General features: G+C 47.1%; 1 protein-coding gene across 2 annotated transcripts in view; it reads right to left on the bottom strand.

Annotated features, from left to right (window-relative positions):
• GAD2 (glutamate decarboxylase 2) overlaps positions 1-22,533 on the bottom strand; it is a 41,445-nt gene extending 18,912 nt beyond the window's left edge. Inside the window, exons 1-8 of one of the 2 annotated variants that reach the window (XM_063324624.1) lie at positions 22,120-22,533; positions 21,800-21,859; positions 21,502-21,651; positions 20,140-20,373; positions 15,136-15,226; positions 14,182-14,294; positions 10,238-10,353; positions 307-386 (exon numbers count right to left, since the gene is read on the bottom strand). In XM_063324624.1, the coding sequence (XP_063180694.1) occupies positions 307-386; positions 10,238-10,353; positions 14,182-14,294; positions 15,136-15,226; positions 20,140-20,373; positions 21,502-21,651; positions 21,800-21,859; positions 22,120-22,195 (920 nt within the window). In that variant the 5' untranslated portion in view covers positions 22,196-22,533. Of the gene's footprint in view, positions 1-306; positions 387-10,237; positions 10,354-14,181; positions 14,295-15,135; positions 15,227-20,139; positions 20,374-20,739; positions 20,876-21,501; positions 21,652-21,799; positions 21,860-22,119 lie in introns of those variants that run through there. The other variant, XM_063324625.1, reaches the window with a different exon arrangement.
• Positions 22,534-22,755: the final 222 nt, after the last annotated feature.

The raw sequence follows: 22,755 nt of genomic DNA on the forward strand, positions 1-22,755 counted from the left end.
TGTAAAGAATGATTGTTAGTTCAATACTTTGTTTCACATCCGGATGAAAGAAAAAGATATATCAGAAAACCCTGAGGAAGTGAACTTCAAGACCTTTTATGAGCTCCAAAAACTGACTCGTAAAGAAGCTACTGACAGAGTCAGTTCCTCAAGTGGGATAAATTAGTGTAAGGTTGCTGGAGATGACAGCACTACGATGAATTACACCAACTGTTGACTGCATCCTATATGCGCTCTCTGAGCTGAGCACCTGACGATCCTCTTTATGTACCAATAAAAAGAGCTGCATTTGGCATCTTTACTTACCTTTCATCACATCTAATCAGAATCACACTATCTGTACCAATACCCAAGGCCGCAGCTCCTTTCTTCACAGAAAAGTGACTCTGAAAATGATACATTTATTATTATTTATGATTTTTATGATTATTTCTTATCCAATTTAATATAAAACACCACACTCCTGCAAGCCCTTCAGCAAGTAGTCCCACACAGGCAGTAATTCTATTCATAGACTTTTTGGAAACTGATGACTGTGATTTGAGGCTTCCTATCAGGTCACTACAGTCAGTTAGAGAAACAGCAATCACTCTAATCTGGATCTACTCCTGGAATATTAAATACACAACTGTGGCTGATGATGGACCCAAATTTTCACCTTGATGCATACCTGCGGCTTCTATTGCTTGTACGGATTCAGCTATGAGCTTGATTGACTGAAACAAAAAATTCTCCCCTAGAGAATTCATTTAGTTTGTGGCATCCAGAGTGATGTGCTTTTGCTGTGTAACTTCTGGCCAAATAATATACTGAGAGAAATTAAGATAGGAAGCCTAATTGTGATCTCATGCCAGTGAAAGCTAGTAATAACTCCCATTAATAAATAATACTGCAGTTTAAAATCAGAACTGGGCTATTAGTAAGACTATTAGTTAATCTGTATGTACAGAATAAAATGTGGACGTTATATACTGGAGTGCAAGTCAGCCTAATTTTCTCTAGCTCATAGGACTTAACTCCTGAGCCAGTGTTGGTTTATAATTCAAATACAAATCCTAGTGATTATGATAATGAAATAGTTTTCTATCAAATTATACCACCACGAATCTGATTTTGTATTAACTCAAACCCAGCTGTAACAATATTGTCCAGAGTAATTTTAACTACAGATTATTAAACTTTAAAGAAACGGAAAGTCTATGTATACTACAGTACCATTAGCTTAGGATGTAACACTATAAAAAACATCAAGGAGATTCAAATCTCACAGGGCTTTTTAGGTGTCTATGATGTTAAAGAAGAAAAGAAGACATATAGTCTGCAGAAGACCACAAAGCAGAGAAGTGATCACTATTGCTTTGTCAGAGGAGTGTTTCAACGGTAATGCGAGCAGCAGAGAGCTGTAGGGAAAGAGATGGACATGCCAGTTACGCACATCTGCTTCACTTAAAGGCTGTGAAGTCAGTGGGATCTCACTGCATACTGAACGGCTCTGTATGTACAAACACTTTGAGAAATGCAAATCAATTGTAAACCAACTTCATCAAAGAGAGAGGAAGAAGAGCACGACTACAACATGTACGTTCAACTTAACAAGTAAAAAAACAAACCTTGTGTTTTAAAAATTGCTCAGGGGGTAGTTTTCATTGAGTCCCAACTGCTATGGTTAAGGTTGCATAAGAGTTTCCACTCCAAAATCCTTTTTTCATATGCGTCTATCTCACCATTTTGGCTGAAATGCTTCAAGTTTTCATGATGCCCATTGACTTTTTCAAGATTCAGACATTTTGAAGAAGTTCAGATTGCATTTGAGCCATGATTCATTGGTGACACATGGACAATTTGAAAACACTTCAGGTAAATGGCCTTTTTCATACTGCATTGATTTTTTTTTTAACACAGTGGGTTGGTATAGCTTTCTCCCATGGGGCACGGCTGCAGTATAACAACAAGGTGTATTGAGCAGCCATTGACCGTGTTGCCTAGACTTAAAATCAGCTTTTAAGGCCCTAGTACAGCAAAACATCCTAAGCCCCTGAACAAAGCACGTTCCAAAATGTAAACATATGCATGTCAGACTGACTTTCGCACAGGCTGATGATCAAACGAAATGTATACCCATGTGTTTAGAGGAGCAACAAGGAATTTGTGCCTGTGCTTAAGTATTTTGCTAAATTAGACTGGGTTCATTGCAGCTAGTCTAATCAGGCTTAAGTCATCAAGTAAGCTCCCTCCGCGTTCTGGAGGAAACGGGCACCTCCAAGGAAGGATTCATCCAGCATGAGGGTTGCTGGTTTAGACTGGGTGCTGAATGACATCAGGTGAGGAGATTTCCACCCCCTCCCTGCAGACCAAACCCCGTGATATCTGCTGTCTGTGAGTGGAAAGTGTACAGCACCTGCAGGCATTGCCTCTCTGGAAACTGCTAGATGGTTGATTTTAACACAATGTTATTATCTAGCTGATTAAAATCACAGGTTAGTGGTATACTCAGATTAGATAGGGATTTTGCCCGGCTGTTTTTCTAGTTGGGGTCACAAGGTGCTAGGAAGTATTTACACTGAACATCATGGGCCTGCTCAGCATCACACTGATATTTTTCATGGCACGTTCCTTATTTCGTGTAACTCAATTTTTGAACAAATACATTTCCATAAGCTTCACCAGCTTAGCCAGTGGACTCTTCCCAAGTACAAATGCACTGTAGATTAAGGCTTGGACTGTGACCCATCCACAAACCTCTAGGCATGGAAGATACTTCAGTCTCCTCCCAGCCTTGGGGTTTCCCTGAGCCCCACGGTGCAGCAATGTGACTTTAGAAGAGGCCATGAGGAGGCTACCGCCATCAAGAGGCTTATAAAAATTCCCAAGTTCAGGAAGGTATCTTTGAACGCTGCAAAAATTGAAACAGACCTAGAATATTGCCAGCATAATGACAGTTGAGTGATATGCTATGTGAAGCTAGAATTGAATGTATAGACTTAAAAAAATGCGGGGTTTATTCATGTATTACACAAACCGATGTGCACATACTGGGTAGTGTAATACGTAAATACAGGTAGAGAGGCAGGAGTAAAGAGTCACAGATATATTTCACTGGTTTTGAGTCAATGACATTACATTGATTAATTTTACTCCTTATTCTATACTAGTTAAAATAGATTTACTATTGCCATTTGTTTGTCTAATAGAAAATAGAACTATTCAAAGTGCCTTAAGAAAAGAAAATACAGCTTTGAATGGTTTACCATGAGGAAGCAAATTAAGCCCATGTGCTCAAAGGCATCCACTGGAATATGGCCAAGCTCAGCTGCCTCATCGAGGAGTCTCGTGGCACTGCTAAAATGGCATTGGGGAAGCAAATGAATGTAGTGCTGATAGCTTGGTTGCCTGAAGGCTTTTTACAGACTGAAGTAAATTCAGCGGTCAGGAACCAAAACAGGTTTAGGGATAAATTGGGAAGGAACACTGAATTCTGCACACAGAAGGGCAAATGCAATTACAATTTCTAAACAAACTTTGAATATGAAATTGCTTGATCTGTGTATACAGTCACAGATCTCTGACTGCTATTATGTCTTTGGGTCTCAGGGTAACATCAGAGGAATTACTCCAATTGCCTGAGAGGCTCTAAAAGAGACAGAATTAAAGTGAAAACGGAAAAAAATACAGTTTTAAGAGCAAAGAAAACTTCCCTAATAATGATGTATGTTAAACTTTACTTTAATATTCCTGGGATGGTGCTGAAAATTTGGTTGCCTGTGTAATATAAAGGTAAACATAGAAAAATATAAAGGTCAAAGAGAAGGAATTGTAGAAATAAGCCTGGTTAGACAGAACTCCTGGCAGATTCAGCTGGGCTAATAGGGAAGGACAATAATTGTGGCCCCTTTGGGAATACGGGGGCTACAGACTGTTCGGCCACGCAGGGAAGTGAGCCTGAACACCAGCTTTCACGACACAGCCATGTAGGAGTTGCGCAGATCTCACGTCTTAGGGTGGGAGAACCCGGGTCAAAAAGGGAGGACAGGGCAGCCTGCCTGATGCCAGTCCTGCAGGAAAAAACCAGGCTAGGAGAAGCTGGCAGGTCCAAAGCTTCACCACTGTCCTGTGCTTGCCAGAGACAGGAGGACACCCCGTTGGGAGCGGGCTGTCACTGCGGCTTTCTCCCTCCCTGCGGTGTTGCATTGCAAAAGGGTGCATGGAAGAGCACAAATACATCCGCAATAGAGATGAACCCCAATTTGTCTCTGAAAAGAAACGTGGTTAAAATGCAGTGGTGAAAGAGAAGGCATAGAGTATTAGTCAATATTAGTGACAAGAGCATATTATTGGTCAGGAAAAAAATTGGCGATTTTGAGCCAGGGGAATCTTCCCTTTCTCTAAAATTTCAAAAGCCGTTAGGAATAAGTTTGTTTGCCTGATAGCCACTTTTTCATAGTTAACTTTGTAAAGTAAAAATATACTGTAAATTTATTACGGGTGCAATAATGAATAGGTCTTTTGGAAAAAAGAAGAATTAGATAATTAAAAATGTTATGATGCTGAAAAATATGGCATTGTTATCTTAAATGAACAGCACTTCAATATGCAGATGCTTCTATTTTTATAGCTTGCTAAATTAATTGCTTATAATCCGGCATGGCTGAAGCTGTCAGGAAGAACCATCCTCCTGCCGTGAGCCCCGAAGGCCAGGGCTGTTTTTTCAGATTGCAGTGGCTCCCTGCTCACATAAATCCAGAGTGGCACAAGCTTTGTGAAGGGAGCTCATCAGGAGCGAGTTCCCAAACGTTGAGTGAGCTGAGCCATCCAGCAGCCGAAACCTCTCCGCGGTCTGCAGGTTTGGTCGCTGGCAGACCTGGACCCCAGCCTCACCCCATCAGCCACACGCCAGCAGAGGAGGTGGACACGCTTTCCCCTCCACCTCTCCTGGGCTTTAAACAATGTGGCATGCGTAGAGGTGTAGGCTGGGCTACTTCTTTCTTAATTTTAATCATCTAAAAATGTGTGGCTGGTCTAGGCTTGCTTTTTGGGCTCCCTCCATAGTAGGGAAGAAAGGGTACCTCCAGAAGGCACCTCATCCCTGAAGCTTTGGCACCCATTTTAGATAAGGATGAGCTGTCTTCTGCAGATCTTGCTCTTTTTATTGGCTATAAAAAGTGTGTAGACAAACTCAGATTAAATGTTTATGCTTTAGGTGATTAAAGTTAATCGACATGAATCCTATCTTCAACATCTAATTGTAAGCTATAGCTTTTCCATCAACTATCTACAAAAAGAGTATACTGTGTCCCATCATATTTTTAAATACACTGTAATGATATATGTATTTGATATTGTTTCTCTTAGCTGCTGCTATTCAGTTTTTAAAGTCATTACTAAATGTTGTGAGACCAATGAATATATTAATGTTTCTGCACAACATACTAATATTTCCATCTTTCGCATTTTTGAAAAATATAATTTCACACTGCTTCTCTAAACCAGCAAGACTCACTTGTTTTTTTCCAGTGTGGATAGTTTTACAGCATTATCTGCCGATAAGAAATGTTGCACGAGTTCAGGAGGATCCTCTGGCAGTGTAAAAGTCACAAGATACTGACCAGATGAAGGATTAGACCCAAATGACAAATGTCTCCTTTGGGATAGGCCACCCTAGAGCACTATTCTTCTGGAAAATGTTTTTACTTTGATTTGAATGGTGTTACTTGAATTACGTTGCTCCTCAAGTAAGACCACATTTTTACCGTTTCCCCCTGGCTTCAAATACCACCCAATGCATTAGGGTAATGCAAAGAAAGAACGTGTGAATCCATTAGTTTGATTTTTAGTTTCCTTAGGTGGAAACAAAACTACTCCCTGCTTACTCTGTACACTCAGAAGTCTAACTTACAGCTTCGTAATTCATGCTACACGATGGAAAACACGATCTCCAGGCTCCTCAAATCTTTCCCTGGAAGCCCCACCAGAGAGGTCACCCCTTGGACTGCATCTTGCAGGTGGCACTCCTGAAAACTGTCTCCTAAATTGCCTGGCCAGAGGGCAACGCTACATACCATGGAAGTGGTGGGACTAGAGATCAGCTTTTCATTCTACACAGAAAACAACCCAAATCTTCCGTAGGCTGTGTGAAATGGAGGGCTATCAAGCTGTCTGCATTGAGACAGAAGTCACTTTTTAATTTCCTTCTGCACGAAGAACCTCCATATTAGGTTTCAGAAACTGTTCAGACAGAAACTTTGCCAAAGACACTCTCCTCCCACAGCTAGGGGTGTAGTTTGTCGTATTCCCTGCAAATAATGGGGCTTGTCCACAAGGGGAAATCAGCATGCAAGACGCTGAGGCGCTGATTTATTGCAAACTGCCTCCCATCTAGTTGCTGTGTGGGTGCTGCATGCACTATGGCTGAGAGGGTGCTCCCCTACCACTGCAGACAAGCCACCTCTCACAGGTGCTCTTGGTGATCCCCAGAGGATGAGGTCCCTCCGAGTATGTCTGGCTGTCTACAATGCTGACACCTTATACCCGAGCAGCCAACAGACCCTCCCTTCACAGTCAGCACACGCTGGAGCTGCACTCCCAGTGAAGCCTCGGGCAGCAGCTAGTTCGCCCCAAAAGCAGGGCAAATGGGGGGATGCCGGGGGTAGAGAGAGCCTCTCTGTATCCTTTTGGGTCTCTAACTGGGTGAAGAGGTCCCTTACTGTCAGATCAGACTCAGTCACCTGCCAGTTCTTACTCTGCATTTTCTTTTCCAAAGCTATGACATCTCCTTGGTGAGCACCTGGCAAGACATTCCTCCTTAGGGGGCTGCTAGAGGGATGGGAAATGAGGAAAGCTGATGAGGACTACCTGAGCACAGTCTTGCTGGGTTGGAGAACAGAGGAGATGAAGAAATCTCTATGTCTTTCCAATCATGACCAGCTTTTTTTTCCATTTCCTGAACTGTGTATTGAGTCTGTACAGCCCCTAATTAAACATCAAGTCCGTGGAAAAGCTGCAAGTCTCTTACGCTATTTTAGTACTACCAATAAAAAGGACAAAGACTGTTTTGTAACCTGAACCCAACTAGTTCTCCACGGCTAAACTCTTCCTTTCTACACCCCTTTCCTCCTCAGGGCAAGATGACTTTGTCCTTTTTGCCTGCTAGGGGTGATCTCTGCTCCATGCTATTCCCAGCTACTGTTGGATGCTGTTTCAGAGACTGCTGGTTGGCCAGGTCAAAATCACAACAGGGAATGGGTTAAAATTCAACAGGACTTGCCCTGTAGACAAATAGGTCAACTAAAATATTCTGAGAAGGCAGCTCTCCCTTTCAGCCCCTTTCTCCACACTGAAATAGAGATGTGCTCATCTGAACGCTCACAGCAGCCCAAAGCTGATGCACTGGGACATAGGAGGAGGCCTTCATCTTAGATTTTTCATTGTGTTTGAAACAATAGACTAAAATAGCTTTTTACAACTGGCATCCATCACTTTTACCCCTCTGAGTCAAAGTCTCTTGCGTCATGTGCAGTCCAGAACAGCTGCCCTGAAGGACATGACTCTGCTCCTGCACCGGCGCAGATGACAGACCCACTGATGATGCACTGGTGAATACACAGGATTGAATGAAGTCCTGAGTGCAAGTGCATCTCAGTAAAATTATACCTGGACCAAGACCGACTCAAGCAGTTATAGTGTACTTCACCATCACTGGTGAAACAGAAATAAGCAGAAGCAGAGTGAGAGATAAGTCCTGGTCCTACTGAACAGCTTGGGGAAGATCTGCTTACTGGGAACATGCATGGTTAGAATAGTCCCATACCCTATTTTAGGCACCTAATGTAGGCTGCGTATGCCAGAAGGCTGATCTCTCTGTATGGTCAATGCATAGAAGTAGGTGAACCCCTCCCAAAGGTGACTTAGAACATCTAAATTAAGGAGTATTTAGGTTCCTAATTTGGATGCTCTGAGTTTGTCTCCAGAGGTGCCTCTCTTCACTGGTTGTGCAGAGAGTGAGGCTTCTAATTTAAGAACGTGATGCACTCCTAAATTAGGAAGGGAATTACTTTGGAGCTGTGAATTACTCCTCCCTTCCCTTCTCCCACACTGGCAGCTGAACCCATCACGGCATCAGACTGAGGCCAGATTCTGATTCCAGTAGTATTGGCAGCAATTGTGGTGTAACTTCATTCATTTATAGCAATAGAAGCTCTAGACTGGTAGAAATGAAAATAGAGTCAGGTCTGTGATGATGAAATTCTTGTCTGAGAACTGCTGATATTGGAATCTTTGCTTCTGACTGAAAATTCCAAGACAAAAATCTCCAAGTTTCTAAAGACTTGCAATAACTTTAAGCTTTGTTTACCACCTTGCCATACATGCAGAGCATGTGGAAATGATAGTATTCCATTTGTACTTATGCTTGTTCCACAGCCATCATCTTACAAGAGCATCCAACTGTGGCAGAGAGAAACTAGAATCAGGCTGGGGAGTCTAAAAGTAAGTAGAAGATCAGAATGACAGGATAAATAAGACAAATGATGTTCTCATATCTTAGTCTCTGTTGAGGTTCTGCATGACATTTCCTATCTAAAAAAGGACTGTAGTTCTGGACCTCCGCAATTCCTGTAACAGCCTCTACCATTTTGGGGTTAAACCCTAATCCCATATCCTTTGGGCAATTAAGAGTTAAAGGTTCCTGTCTCCATGTAGCGTGGTTTCTCAACTTCCCTAGAAATGTGTCATTACATACTTTATTAAAAACTTCACTGAGGAAGGGACAAAACTGTAATTTCAAGATACTTTTAAAATGTAACGGATTTTAGATGCTGTTCTACGGATTCTCTAGTATATTTGATTTTGGAATGTTTAATTTGCTGAGGGAACTGCTTCTTCCCTGGCATGAAAACACAATTATTAAAGCTCATTTTATTATTTTGAGACTGATAGCACAATTTGGTTCATTGTTTAACATTCCATGACTATGAATACAATGAAATTCTCGAATGATTAATAGGATTTGTTATTTTAAATAATCATGCTGAATCTTATTTGCAAGACTTACTAGGTCTGTAACTTACATATGAATAATGCATCTCTAGCTGTACAACCAATTTTGGAGAGCTGCTACTCATTTGTAGAATATCTTTCGCTTTGACTGCTTTGGGCACAATTATTCTGCAACACGAAGCCCACAGTTGTGCATCGCATCTCATCCTGTTGCCATGAAATGCATCCTCAGAGGCATTTCCTCCCAGACATTTCTGGTCGGTTTTTAGGACGCTTTGCTCTTCACACTTGCACAGAATGGAAACACGTTCTCTGGTAAGTCAAAAAAGGCAGCCAGGAGGATGTTGTTACCTAACATGGACAGTATCCTGCTGAGCCTCAGCCACAAAAGAGTCCCTTCTGGCTGAGCCCACACAGCTGGAGAGAAATTTAGAAGCCTGAAGAAGAAAGCTCACATCCCCTCCTGGATACAACCCTTCCTCTTCCCCTTCCTCCTGCACAAGCATTCTCCACTATAAGCTGCAAGGAGTTTTAAGTGTCCATAAAGCCGATACAGACAGAAATATGACTTCTGCATGGTTGTTCAAAGAACAAAAAATCTCTGTGTTTCTCCCATGAGGACCACTGATTTCTCCTGTGCCCACCTCCCCTCACCTCCTGCGCTGCCTGACCCCATCGGTGCCTGTGAGGGGCCCGGGTGTGCTGAAGCTTTTGCTCACAGAAACCCACAGCAAAGCCCCGTTCCCACCATATACCACAGCTGCTCTGCTGTACACACACACACGGCATTTCCATACTACTGTCTTCATGTATGTTATCACCCTCTCATTAAATAACAGCAGGAGGGCTTTCAGCTAGAAACATTTTGATTCCAAGTGATTTTCTGTTCCCCCAGAGTGACCCGCACAAAAGACATGCCTGGCAGAAAGCCCTGAAGCCCGACGATGAGTTCTCATCATTCGATGTGGTCCTTTCCATTCACATCGACGTTTATACAGACACAAGTGAGAGAAAAAAAATGGCAGTGGTTTGTAGAGCCTGCTCTCTCTGGGTTTCAGCCACAGACAACTGCACGGCTCATCCCTCTATATATCAAAAAGCCAGTCCCTTCCCATTTTTTTTTTATTCCCAGTGAAGGAGTAACAGAAATTAAGACAGTTGGCTACAAATTCCCGTTCAGCTATTTTCTTCATCATAAATTCATACAAGCAGATGTAAACAGATAGGAAAAAACAGGAACACATACATGTTCTGATGTGAAGGCAACCAGTCTGGGAATAGCTGCCATTCCTTTTTCTTTAACTTCTGGGAACATCTTGAAACGTGCAATCAACATAGCATACATGTTAGATATGGCACCACCTGGAGTCCACAGTAATATACTGTTACTTTTTCTATGCATTGTAATATTATTGCAGAACAAACGACAAGTCTTGCTATAGTTTTTCTAACTCCCATGTTAATGCTTCTGCCTAACGGCACATTCTTCTTCCTGACGCTCCTCACAGCTGGGTTGTGTAATAACAGGATCTACTACACCCAAATAACAATATATGCAAAAAGTACTTCTGAAAAAAATGATGGGGGTTTCCTTTCATCCTCATTTTTGTTACCATTTCTCCTTTAGTCCCCAATCTTATCTTTCCATATGCCATCAACACATAAACCCCATTCTGTTCCACCTCCCAAACAGATGCCACCACAAGGCAACTTCCTAAGCAGCTTCCGAGGGCAAGCCCTCCCAAACTGGGGTGGTGTTTCATGCCCCTGCTCTGAGGAAACCCACACAGTGAGTCCCAACAGACACTATCTTCTGGATAACTGGAGTGTGGGGAGGGAAGAGAAAGGAAAAGGGGCCATTCTGACAAATATTTTTGTTTTTATTTGTCCTCTGATGGGAGCAAGGGGAAAAGGTTAGCTGTCCCTAACACTAGCCTTAAAATCACTGGCATACACTGGCTTAAAATATCCACTTCGATATGGGTACCAGATGACAGCTGTACAGTATTCTGTTCCCATATTTCAATTGTCAATGCATAAATTAAAACTGAGCATTTTGCTTTTCCCTTTTGAGATTTTTACAAACTGAGCCTCTGTGTCTACAGTCAAACAATGTTTGGTTATACATTAATGCTGCATGAGCACTATGGGAATATAATGCAGAACCTGAGGCAGAGTCTGAGTACTTTTACATTTGTACACACATAAACACACACACACAGACATTTATACATAAAATACATCAGTTTTATCCTGTATATATACACTATATATATATACAGATTGATTATATATTTATATATATTTATATAAAGCAAAGGTGTATATTGATCATGGGTTTAGGCTTTTAAATGAACAGGTCAGAGTGCAGCGGAGGTAGAGTTCAGCTAGCCCAACTTTCACACATCTAAAAATGGAGCGAAGAGCACAAGACAGGCACTTCCAGAAGATGGTTCAGCTCGCTTAAGGTAGCTGCTTGTGGCAGGTGGGATGACTTGCGCTGCAAACGCATCCTCCCCTCTCCCTTGAATATATGGGAGCTGCTGTAACTAGCCCAGGGTAGGCACCCAATGCTTGGACAGCCAAAGCGAGACAAGATAAAACCCACCCTTTAAGCAGATCAAGGTAGCTCTGCTGAAAGCAGCGACATCACACCATGTTACACCAGCCGGGTATACGCGCTGGCAAATTTAACATTGTTTTGACTTTGTTAAGATTTGTATTTATCCCGCTGGAGATACGTAGACTGTTCCACAGCCCACAGACACTGTGCCGTTCATGTCGAATCAGCGTCCTCGCTCTGCTCTTGCAGCGAGGCTGCCCCTGCTCTGGGCTTTCCCTGACCTCACTGGCCCTCCCGTCAATCCAAGGGAAAACGCCACAGAGGGATTGCATCGCTGGCAAGGGGGTCAGTACAGATCGGGCTTTTTCTTCCCCTTTCAACTATCTTGACAGGTACGAACGTATTTCTACAACTCTTTTCACGAAGGACAAAACAAGAAATGGAGAGACTAAGAGGAAATGTTCGGATACCTGTCCCTAAAAAATGCAGATGTCATATAACAGCTGATGATGATGATTTAGGTGACTGAACTAAGGTGTCCAAGTTGAAGCAATTTGGCCTATCTTGTCCAAAGTCATTGGCTCAGTGTCAAAAGAATTTCTTCAGTACCAGGCTTTCCTATTAGTATTTATTACCTAGCCATTTAGCCTTAAGCTTATTAATAAGCCCTCATTCTGCCTTTAATTTTGCAGCTGTGTTTACACCCATGGTTAATTGCAGGCAACAAAACACACCTACAGAATTTGGAAAACCTAATCAGGCCTTTATGCTTTGCATGTATTGATACTGTATATGTCATTCCAGAGAACGCAGAGAGTGAGAACCTTTTCTTCGCAACAGTAAAGCCTTCAGGTGAAGCCGTGACGGTTTGAAATGAGAAGACAGCACAGAGACGATTTTGATTATTGCCTAAAAAAGCAGAACCTGCACACCTGGGAATTGCTGCCTTAAGTGAGTGAATTAGAAAGATGCACTTTGCACAAACCAGAAACTGCAGAGAAAGCAAGGATGAGAGGGGGCAGCACGGGCACACACCTGCCAGGGAGCCCGTCCCCACGCAGGGTTCCTCTAGATGAAGTGACCTCCGGCATCCAGCTCTTCCTCAGGCATTCATCTTTCCTGACTCACCCTACCTCAGGCACAGTTTGCCAGATTTGGGCAGATCTGGCACTGGCACTGAGCCCTTCACCCCGGCCTGCCGCCTGCACCCAGCCTCTGCCCACCAGGACTGGCTGAGCTGTGTTGCTATTGCTCTTCTCTCCCCTCTCACGTCCCTGACCAGCCCGGGGGGGCTATTGCGGCTCAAGACTGCAAGGTGGGGAACCGAAGACCAGCCAGGCCAGGGACTGAACAGTAACCAGCCACTGGACAGTTTTCAAAAGCTTTGGCTTAGGTCCTGGGCTCGTGATACAGATTAAGATGCTGCCCTGTGTGATGGAGGCCACGGTTTTGGTCAGGACCTCTTCAGTACTACAGTAAAAGCTGTCAGAGCTTTTGCTCTCAGTGCTTTTTAAATAAGGACTCAAGAAGAAGTAATGTAAATTCTTCTCATCTTTTTCTCCACCTCTGTGGAAAGGTCCAGGATAAAACTCCTACACCACTTCCCACGTGTGTATTCGGATGTGAGAAGCTGAAGATGAGCCTTGCCTGATCTTCTGCACAGCATGAACTGCACCTTTCATGCCCTCGGAGAGACGAACATCCCAGGCTGTTATCAGCAAGGCCTGTCCTTTGCTTAATAGTCCAAGCGTTCTTTCCCTCTCCATTAGGTCAATGAACTTTCTTTCCAGAAGGGCTCCTTCCCCACCAGCTCTCAGTCTGTTCTCTTTTGACAAACCAAGGTGCTATGCCCAATGTCAAGTCTTTCAATTTTTTGCTATTTGGTGAGATAGATAGGCCAAAATTTTTAGCAATGAAATTCCAGAGTAAGATAGGAGGTGACAAAGAGTATATATGAAAAGACTAAGTGGAATGATTAAAAAAAAAAAAAAAAAAAGTCTTAACAATGTAGTGTTCGTCAAAGTCAATGACTTCTCTACAGTTAATCACGCTCATTTTTTGCCTTACTGGCTTGCCCTGAAGGAAAGGCAAGGTTTCTGAGCCTTCAAGCACTTGGACTAACCAGCCACCCAGGTACCCCACTGAGCTCAACAGGCAGCTCACACACGGAAAGCTGACTGCACACTGGAATGTTGGCAGTATCTCACCGACTCCACTATAATTACTTAAAGGGATGCTACATCTTTCCCTCTTTGCTCCAATTTCCCCTGCGGTGATGGAGAGCATTGTTGTGTTTCTTCTCCCCATTATTAATACAAAACTCTTTCTATTTCATGTAATCCATAAAAAGTGGGGACAAAAAGGAAATGCAAGGGAAATGTCTCTTCTGATTATGTTTCCCATGTGCCATTACAGCTGCTCGTAATGCAGTGCAATTTGCTCAAACAGACCCTCATAATCACATCCCTGAAATTCATAAACATGCAATACTTTATCTCAAAGAGGCCACTGGTGGTTATTAGCAAGTGTCCTCTCAAACATGCATATTTAATTATGTTTACTTTTTAACTACGGGGATGTCATATAGCATAGTCTGAAAAATAAAGAAAGCTTGAAATATCATGTACCAGGTGAAAATATCCCATCGCCACAGCCCCCTGGCCAGCCAACCATCTCTCTCATTTTCCTTAGTGTGACATATTCCAAAAGTACAAACACTGGAGCAATTTCATAGGTGAACCTGAAATGTAGTAATGTCCATATTTAATGCTTTCATCTACAACACTAACACATCTTTATCCAATATTACATTACATTACAGCTACAATATACTCTATCTTGCACTGGGTAGAGTTCTGTTTTACAATACTTTTGACAAACCTCCTTTTGATTTGATGTCAAATGTCCAGAAGGAGGAATGCTGAGAGCACTTGAGACTCCCATTTCCACCCATTTCAGTGAAACAAATCTTGCCCACCGCTTCCAGGCTCAAGGCTTTGCCCTGTACTCGAGAGCTGCTGGGCAGAGACAGACGTTTGCCTTGCAAAAACCTGTGTTTGTGCCTAGCTGCATACACATTAGCAGTCCGATTCATGATGACAAGACAGAGCACGAAGCCAAGCATGTGCACAAAAATGCTTCTTAGTCCCAAAGTGAAAAAACCCCACACATTAAAGTCTGCACCTCTTTCTTGCAGAAAGCAATGCCTCTGACTGCTCTGAGTATGGACTGTGCATAACCTCTCTACATGAATGCGACTGTTCACTTAGCACACCTTTCATTTCACATATTTGTGCATGCAAAATGCTAAAATATTTTTTTTTCTGTATATTTTTGGGGGGGTTGGAAAACCAACATCATATATTAGTATGATGACATTTAATAGAAGACAGCCCACAGGACAATGTTGAAAGTCTTAATGAAAATAGCTATAACGACCATTTTAAAAGCAGACTATTGTTTTTCCAGCAACCTTAACATAAAAGTATTCTTTCTTTCATTTAGCTACAGCAGCTAATATTTTAGAGTATGACTGTAAAATTATATTAAATATTATTATGGAAAAAAAATCTGCTACTTACATATTAGTATTTGCTGCTGATGTCAGCCAGTCTGCTGCCAATCCAACCATGTCCAATCCAGTTGAAAGCTGATTAAAATATCTAGGGTGCCCTGCATAAGATGGAAAATGTTATCAAAAGGCTGATGACTCTGAACGGAACTATTCAGTCCTGAATGGTATATTTACCTCCAGATTTCTATAGAGAAGGAAGTGCTTTCAAGGTATGAAACAAAGCAAACAGCAATAAATACGTTTCTTGGAAAAGGCAGGATTTCTCTTCTTTCTCATTCCAAACACAGTAAAATCAGAGTAATTACACTGAACACAGAATAATGAATTCCAACATTCCCTATTATCCTCTCAATAGGCCTTGAAAATTAGCACGACGCTGCCTCACAAAAATAGCTGTTTGCTCCTGTTAGTGTGTCACATGTTGTCACTGGATGTGTTTTTGCCTGGCTAGGTTTGAAAGGCACGCACGAGACACCATCTGAAGAGCTTGCCAGTACACGTAACGTCAGTGATGAATGGCTAATGATTATAATAGACAGAGCGAAATGAGAAAATGGAACATTTTGGTGACTGCTTTGCACATGACTCAAAGGCTGATGATTGTACGAAGATGGCAGGGAAGGTGGCGGTCCTTGTCATTTCTTCCCTGTCAGAGTGCAATTACAAATAGCCTGGCTGCTCGTGATTGTGATTTTAAACAAATCCCATGAAAACCAGCACTACTGCCCCCGCAGAACAACGCACAAGAACATACTCAGTGGGCTGATAGTCCATTTACCTGGTTCATCTAATTGGCTCCTGATTTTTTCCTAAAATACTGTTACAGATTTCTCTTAAAAATGTGCCTAAAGCCATTAAATCCAGGAACCGTTAAAACTCAGGTTTTACTAGTTGCTCACTGCAAGCCCCTGTTAAGTGGCATAATTACCGGTACAAATTACAGACAGTTCACAATTACTTAAATGCTGTCCGACTCAAAGGAAGGCAGCCTCTGCTTGAAAAACACCTGTCCTGACACACAGACCATGTACTGTTCCTGCTGTCACGGGAAACAAAAGATAGAGCAAGATGATTGAGGAAATGCAGACCCAGCACCAAGAGAAAACTTATCTTTGGTCTCCGGTGACCTCTTATCAGGCGCGGACACATGGCGGGCAGAACAGCACAGGGAATTGCTCCCCGGCCCCCACCTTGCAGCACACAAAGGCAGGGTAATGGGGATGTGTGGACAGACGGGAGCAGGGAAAAAGGGGTTGGGGGGGGCACACATGCAAAATCCCGTGCCCTTAATCTGAGACGAGCCCCATGCCGCTGCCATCCAGCCTCTGTTTTGCACTGAGCCCTCCCCACCAGAGATAGGAACTGGCACTTTCCCCTGGTCCACGCTCCCCAGGACACGTGGCCAAGCCTCCTCAGGTGCCGAGGGATGCTGCTGAGTCCCAGCAGGACGAACAGTGTCCAGCCCCTGCCCTGCACGCTCTCGAACGGGGCAGGCAGACCTGGGGCACGTGTGCACCCTTGCCACCACTGCCAAAGCCACAGCGCTCCCACGCCAGGGGCCCTGCCTGCAGAGGACGGCATCTCCCCTGACAACGGGGTTTTGAGAGAGATTTCGGTATTTATAGCTCGGGTTCAATCCCACAGCCAGGCTCTGAGCGGGTTCCCAAATTCTGCTGGAAGGCAACCGAAAATCAGGAGCTGAAAGCCTTTGGTGAACGTGGAGCACAGGAAGGCTCAAAGAGGCCAGAAAAGCTCCTGCTTTGTAAATAAATCCACACTGAAAAGCTGGGGAATAGCAGAACTCGTATTTGCAGCTGCAGTGTCTCGGCGGCTCTCCGTCAGCGCCGTACCCAGCCCCAGGCGACAGCCCTGTTGTCACTGCTTGTTTCTTCAAGGAAACCCCACCGCACAGCTCCTGCTTTAGGAGCCGCCACAGGAGCAGGGCCGGCTGCAGGCAGGGGTCAGGCAGCCATAACCTGGAGGGAGCCAGGGGCGGGGGAGCCGCTACAGAGACGCGACGACAAGGAGAGCAGGGGCTGCTGCGTCGGCTGATGGCAGAGCTCCCAGCGCCCACACCTGTAACACGGCCCCCGCCACTCAGTGCCCTTCCCTCCTGCAGCGTGGCTTTAACGTGCCACGGCAGAGAACGTAATGCCCCAATCCTACCCCAACCTCAGCAGCAAGGGTTTGTCTGTCCAGGTGACACCCTAATAGGTGAGCGAGCTCTCTTCCCTCTGCTAGATGATGGCCATGGAAAATTGTGGCTTTCCCTAAAACACAGGCCCAACCGGCCAGGTAAGAAGAGTTTGTGAGAGATGCTCAAAAATCACCCTGCCTGAAACACACATCCTTTGTGGTGGTTGTCACCAAACAAAGAGGTGACTGGAAAAGAGACTGATGGGGGTGGGTGGTGGCGGAGATGTGAAAATAGGAGATTACTGGTTGGTTTAGCAATACACAACATATTTACACATATCCCAGAGTAAATGGGGAGATGATGGGCAAGAACCGGGGCTGAGGCACTGGGACACCCAGGGCTGGGCTTTCCCTGCTGAGGTCGCCCCACGCGCCCTCCTCTCCGACACGCTCCTGCCTGCGCGGGGTGTTAGGCACGGACGCCAACACGCAGCATCCGCAGCCTCGACAGGGAAGCGACGAGAAGGGCCAGAAGGGCCAGGCAAAGCCAGACAGCACGGATAAAGGCACGGCTGGTGGCCCTGGGCTTGGCCTTGCCCGCAGCCCCATGGCCTGCTGCCGGCATCAGGGCCTGCCAGGGAGCAAGGCTGGGCCAGCGCCAGCTCCTCGCACCCTTCCTGGGGTTTCCAAGCCATTTGTAAATGCTCCCATTTCCCCCAGCGAGCATTGCACAGGAACTGAATTTCACATCCATCTCTCCCCGCACTTGCAGACGCTGCCTTTTAGATTCTCTCAGACAAAATTCTCGCTGAGGGTGGATGCTGGTAGCTGGTCAGGGGGCAGAAAGCCGCGTGTGGCTCCCCCGGGCACCCCAGCGAGCCGTGGCACGCAGGCAACACCTGGGAGCATCCCACACCCGCCCCTCGGCCAAAAAATCAGCCAGCCAGCTCCTTGAATCCCAACCGGGCATCAGTGCTGGGACGTGGGGATCCAGCTGCGAGGCTAATCTAAGCTATACAATTTATTTTCCAATCAGCCTCCCGGGCCCCTGCAGCCAAACGCAGCCCAGGGTGGCCCCCCCTAGCCCAGGAGGGGTCGTGTCTGAAAGGCTCCCGCAGCCGGAGGGGAGGCAGACCCCTGCCGACAGAAACCTCACCGCACTGCCCATCCTCTGAGGGTAATTCAAGCGTTTTGCTCTGGAGCACAAGCCGAAGGGCTCCGGGTATAAATCCGGTGCGTTTCGTGACACCACCCCCCCCACAATGGGGCGGCCACCCCAGAAGGCGGCAGCCAACCGAGGCAGCTCCGCACCCCCCGGCCAAACACCACCGCATCTCACACAACCCCCCAGCACCGGTCCTTGCACCTTGAAAACGCTAATTTCATCAAAACGAATAAAAAAATACCAAGAAGGGAAAGCCTCACATATTTACGGGGAGGAAGAAAAATGGTAACATTGTTTTACAGGGTCTTTTTTTGGATGCACAAAATGAACTAGGTCCATTATGTGAAACAGGCTACGACAATAAAAGCTTAACGAAAATCGCTTCAGAAACCCTATTCTTTGATTTTCCACGTTCACACATCCCGTGTTTCACAGCATTCCGTGAAAATATGTTTCCTATGCCCTACCCAGACACATCACATGGATCACTGGACTGATCGACTTTGTTCCTGTGGACATCATCTATCTAACTATTTACTCCAATATTTTACAGACGTTTTGGCAGCCCCCGGACTCATGCTTCAAAAACATTCAGCTGGACATTTCCACCTCTAAACGAGGATTACACAGATCCCCCACCATCTTTACTGGAATCAGTCTGTTCTGTTCCCAAAAGGTGACAAAACCTGGTTTTTTGTTTTCCGCTCAACCTCTATTCAGCCTTTTGTCTCTTTCCGCAATTGCTACGCGTTTATTTTTAAGCAATTTCTCAGTAATTCAAATTCCCCCGAAGAGCTCCCCGCACCCGCGTTATTTTGCAATCACAGCCGTTAATTGAAGCTACGCTTTTTGCCCGCTCCGCCGCCGTTTATTTAAGGTGGCCCCGGGTGCGGCGCCGGGGGCGTCCGTCCCCACGGCCGGGCAACCCCCGCGCTCCCCCCACCCCGCCACGAAGCCCACCCGGGGGCACGACTAACGGGGTGTGTGTGTGTGTGTGTGTGTGTGTCCCAGACAGGCAGGAGTCAACCCATCCCTGCCCTCCCTCGTGAAAAACAAAAGGCTATTAAAACAATCGGGGATTTGTTTTCATTGCTTGAGCCTAAAGTTGGAAAAAAAACCACCCACCCCTCAACCCTCCTGTGCACAGTTCTGCCAAATTCTCCTATTTTTATGTCCCACAGGTAAGGGGAGAGACACGGCAAATGGCCGCTCAAAGCTCCCATTTACAGGATGTTTATTGCGATTTTGGCTGTTAGGTGGGTTGGTCCCTCCTGCCCCCCTGCAGGGACGACATCCCCCTCCCTGCCCGGTGCCTCCGAGCTCCGCTCCCGACCCAGCCCCGGCGTGTGCGGAGCGAGGGGCGACCCCCGGGCCACCACTGGTAAAATGGATGAAAAGGATGAAAAGGAAAGGAGGGGAGTGGGGAAGGCGGTGAAAAGGCTGCTCAGCGGCACAGTCGGCAACTCCCGACGCACAGAAGCACTAATTCTAAACGGGAGAGGGTGCGCGACGCTGCGCTGCCAGCTACAGAGACGGGGCTGCTGGGGTATTTTATCATTTAGGAAAACGATTTCTGTCTCGGCTAGAAATTGCTTGGAACTGCCAAAATCCAGTCGCTGCTTCAAGCTTTAACGTTTCAAGATAAAATGAAATGACACCTTTAATCAATGGATGAGACCATATAGGGTAGAAAATGAGCAAGGCTATTACCTGTTTTAATTGCATACTTCAGAGTTGTTCTGCAGTTCAATAAAATTTCTTCCAAAGTCTGTGGCTGGTCTGCCAGTTCCCAGTTATATTCCTGGAGCAGCTCATTTGGGTAATGGAAATCAATAACTTTTGTTGATCTATCAAAACTTTTCACCACATACTGAAGTAAAATGTCCACAACATCTTGTAGGAAAGACATAGTTGTTATTTCTCCGTTGCATGCCGGCAGAAGATCTGGGAACGGAGAAATTGAAAGTTAACTTCGTTTTACGACTGTACACACAGATTTTGGACAAAGGCTTCTCGCATTCACGTTTAGGAATCTTTTCACTGCGTTCAATACAAATAGACTTTGTTTTCATTTACTAAGCAAATTGGTAAGATTGTATTTTAAGGAATGTTCTGAAATAGTTAGGTTTTAATATCCTATCTAAAATAGCAAATTTTGGCCACAGTATATTTCAGACCAATTTTTAAGACAATGAGAGCAAGCAGGGAAACAAGAAAAAAGGCAAAACGAATCTCAGGAAAAATAAAGACTGGGAAACAAACGCTACAAGAAGTGCTCTAAAAACTGTCATTTGCCTTGCAACAAAATACCTTCGTGGTGACTCTGCCAATGCGAGTAACTTGTTGATAATTTAATGCCTTTTCCGAGGCGATGCTGCACGGTCTCTCAGTGCACGCACCGACATCTTTTGTTTAAGTGCGATGGCTCCGGCAGAGCCGAGCTGTAGCGGAACCCCCTAATTTGGGGTAACCCCGGAGCGGTCAGAGGGGCAGCAGCACAAGCCCCCACGGCGGGGGCAGGAGGGCAGAGCCTGCCCCGCTCCCCCGGGCAAACGGCAGCGTTTCCGTGCAGCGCGTTTCCGCGGGGAGCTGGCAGCGCTTTAGTAGCGGAGACGCCACCTCCAAGGTCAGAAAAGATGAAGCGCAAAAATATCTCGAATTAAAATAAATCGGTAAGAGAGCGCTCTTTCTCCCTCCTCCCCTCAAACCTTAGTTACATCGCAGGGACTTCAACAAGAAAGGTCGCTGCTGTCAGGGCTCCTTAGAAAGAGCAACAAATTTTATTCGGGTTTTTTTTTCCCGGGATTTTTTTTTTGGTTGGTTGGTTGGTTGGGGTTTTTTTGGCGACTTTAAGAAATGCCGGCAGGTGCCGGGTGCGGGGGGGGGGGGTGGGAGCGGGCCGGGGCTGGGGGCGCGGAGCTCCGCGGAGCCGCCGCGCACCGTCGGGACGCCCCCCCCCGCCCCGGCCTCCGCGCACCGCAGGCGGAGGCAATTTCCCGACCGAACCGCTGTGGGGTTTGGGGTTTTTTTGGTTAGTTTTAAAGCTGCAGCGTGGCCCGGGCGCACCGTTACCTGTTGAGTGCAGAAAGGCGTAATTCACCTCCGCTTTTTGGCAGCCGCAGGGTTTTTTGTCGCAGGTGCAGGCCGGCCGCGGCTCCGCTGCCCCCGGGGCTGCCCTGGCGCCGGTTTCCACGGGTTTCTCGGCATCTCCGTAGAGCAGGGCTTGACAGCGACACGGACACACGGCCTCAGCACCGCGGCATCACCCCCGGTCCCGTCCCCCCGCCCGCCCGCCCCGGGGCAGGGCCCGCGGCCGCCCGCCCGCGCTGCGCGGGCGCGGAGCTTTGCCTCCCTCGCGGGCTGCCCTTACCGCAGAGTTTGTTTCCGATCCCTCCCGTGAACTTCTGGGCAACCTGACACCAGGCTCTGGCTGCAAGAAAAAACGGAGCGGGGGGTCCGTGGGGACGGGCGCGGGCCGGGGGCGCCTCGTCGCACACCCGGCACCGCTCCCCAGGAACCTCCCGCCCAGCCCAGCCGCGCCGGGCAGGGCTAGAGCCGCCGTCGGTCGCCGCCGCTCCGTCCCGCCGGTCCAGCTGCCACAAAGCGGTCTCCGGCGAGCGGGCAGCGCTGCCGCGGCGGCTCGGCGACTCCGTCGGGCCGGTCCCGCCCGGCTGCTCGGCTCCCCCTTACCTGTGCCGGGGCTCTCGGCGGCCGCGGAGCCCTCCTCGGCCCCGAAGGACCAGAAGCCGGAGCCGGGGCTTGCCATGGCGGAGGCGAACCGGCGGGGCGGGCGAGGAGCGGCGAGCTGCAGCCCAGGCGGCCCGAGCGAGTGTGCGTGAGTGTGAGTGTGCGGGTGTGTAAGTGCGTGCGGCTGCGCCAGGCGGCGGCAGGCGAAGGGGCGGGAGCGCCCCGGGCACGCGTGGGTGGGAGCGTCTCCCGTGGGCGCCCCCGGGGCGAGCTCCGCCGAGCTGCCGCGCTCGCTCCCCGCGGCCGCTGCCCCCGGCCTGGGACGGGGCGGGCGGCGCCGCGGGAGCCGGGGTAGGTGCCCCCGCCGAGGCGGGCGGCGGCGGCTGCCGCGAAGGGACCCCCGCACCCTGCACCGAAGGGGCGGGGGGGGGGGGGGGGAGCTGGGGGCAGACCCGAGCCCTAGGTGAAGGCCAGCCAGGTGCCTTGTGCCGCCTCCGCCCCACCGACGGCCCCGCGGTCCCTGCGGCCGCGGCCCGGCAGGGCAGGAGCGCAGTACCGAGACCCCCCGGCGCCGCCGAGCGCTGAGCGGAGGGGAAGGGTGATTTTCCGGGCCGTGGAGCGGACGGACGCGGCGGTGCA

Source organism: Chroicocephalus ridibundus, chromosome 2 (assembly GCF_963924245.1).
Source record: "Chroicocephalus ridibundus chromosome 2, bChrRid1.1, whole genome shotgun sequence".
NCBI lineage: Eukaryota > Metazoa > Chordata > Aves > Charadriiformes > Laridae > Chroicocephalus > Chroicocephalus ridibundus.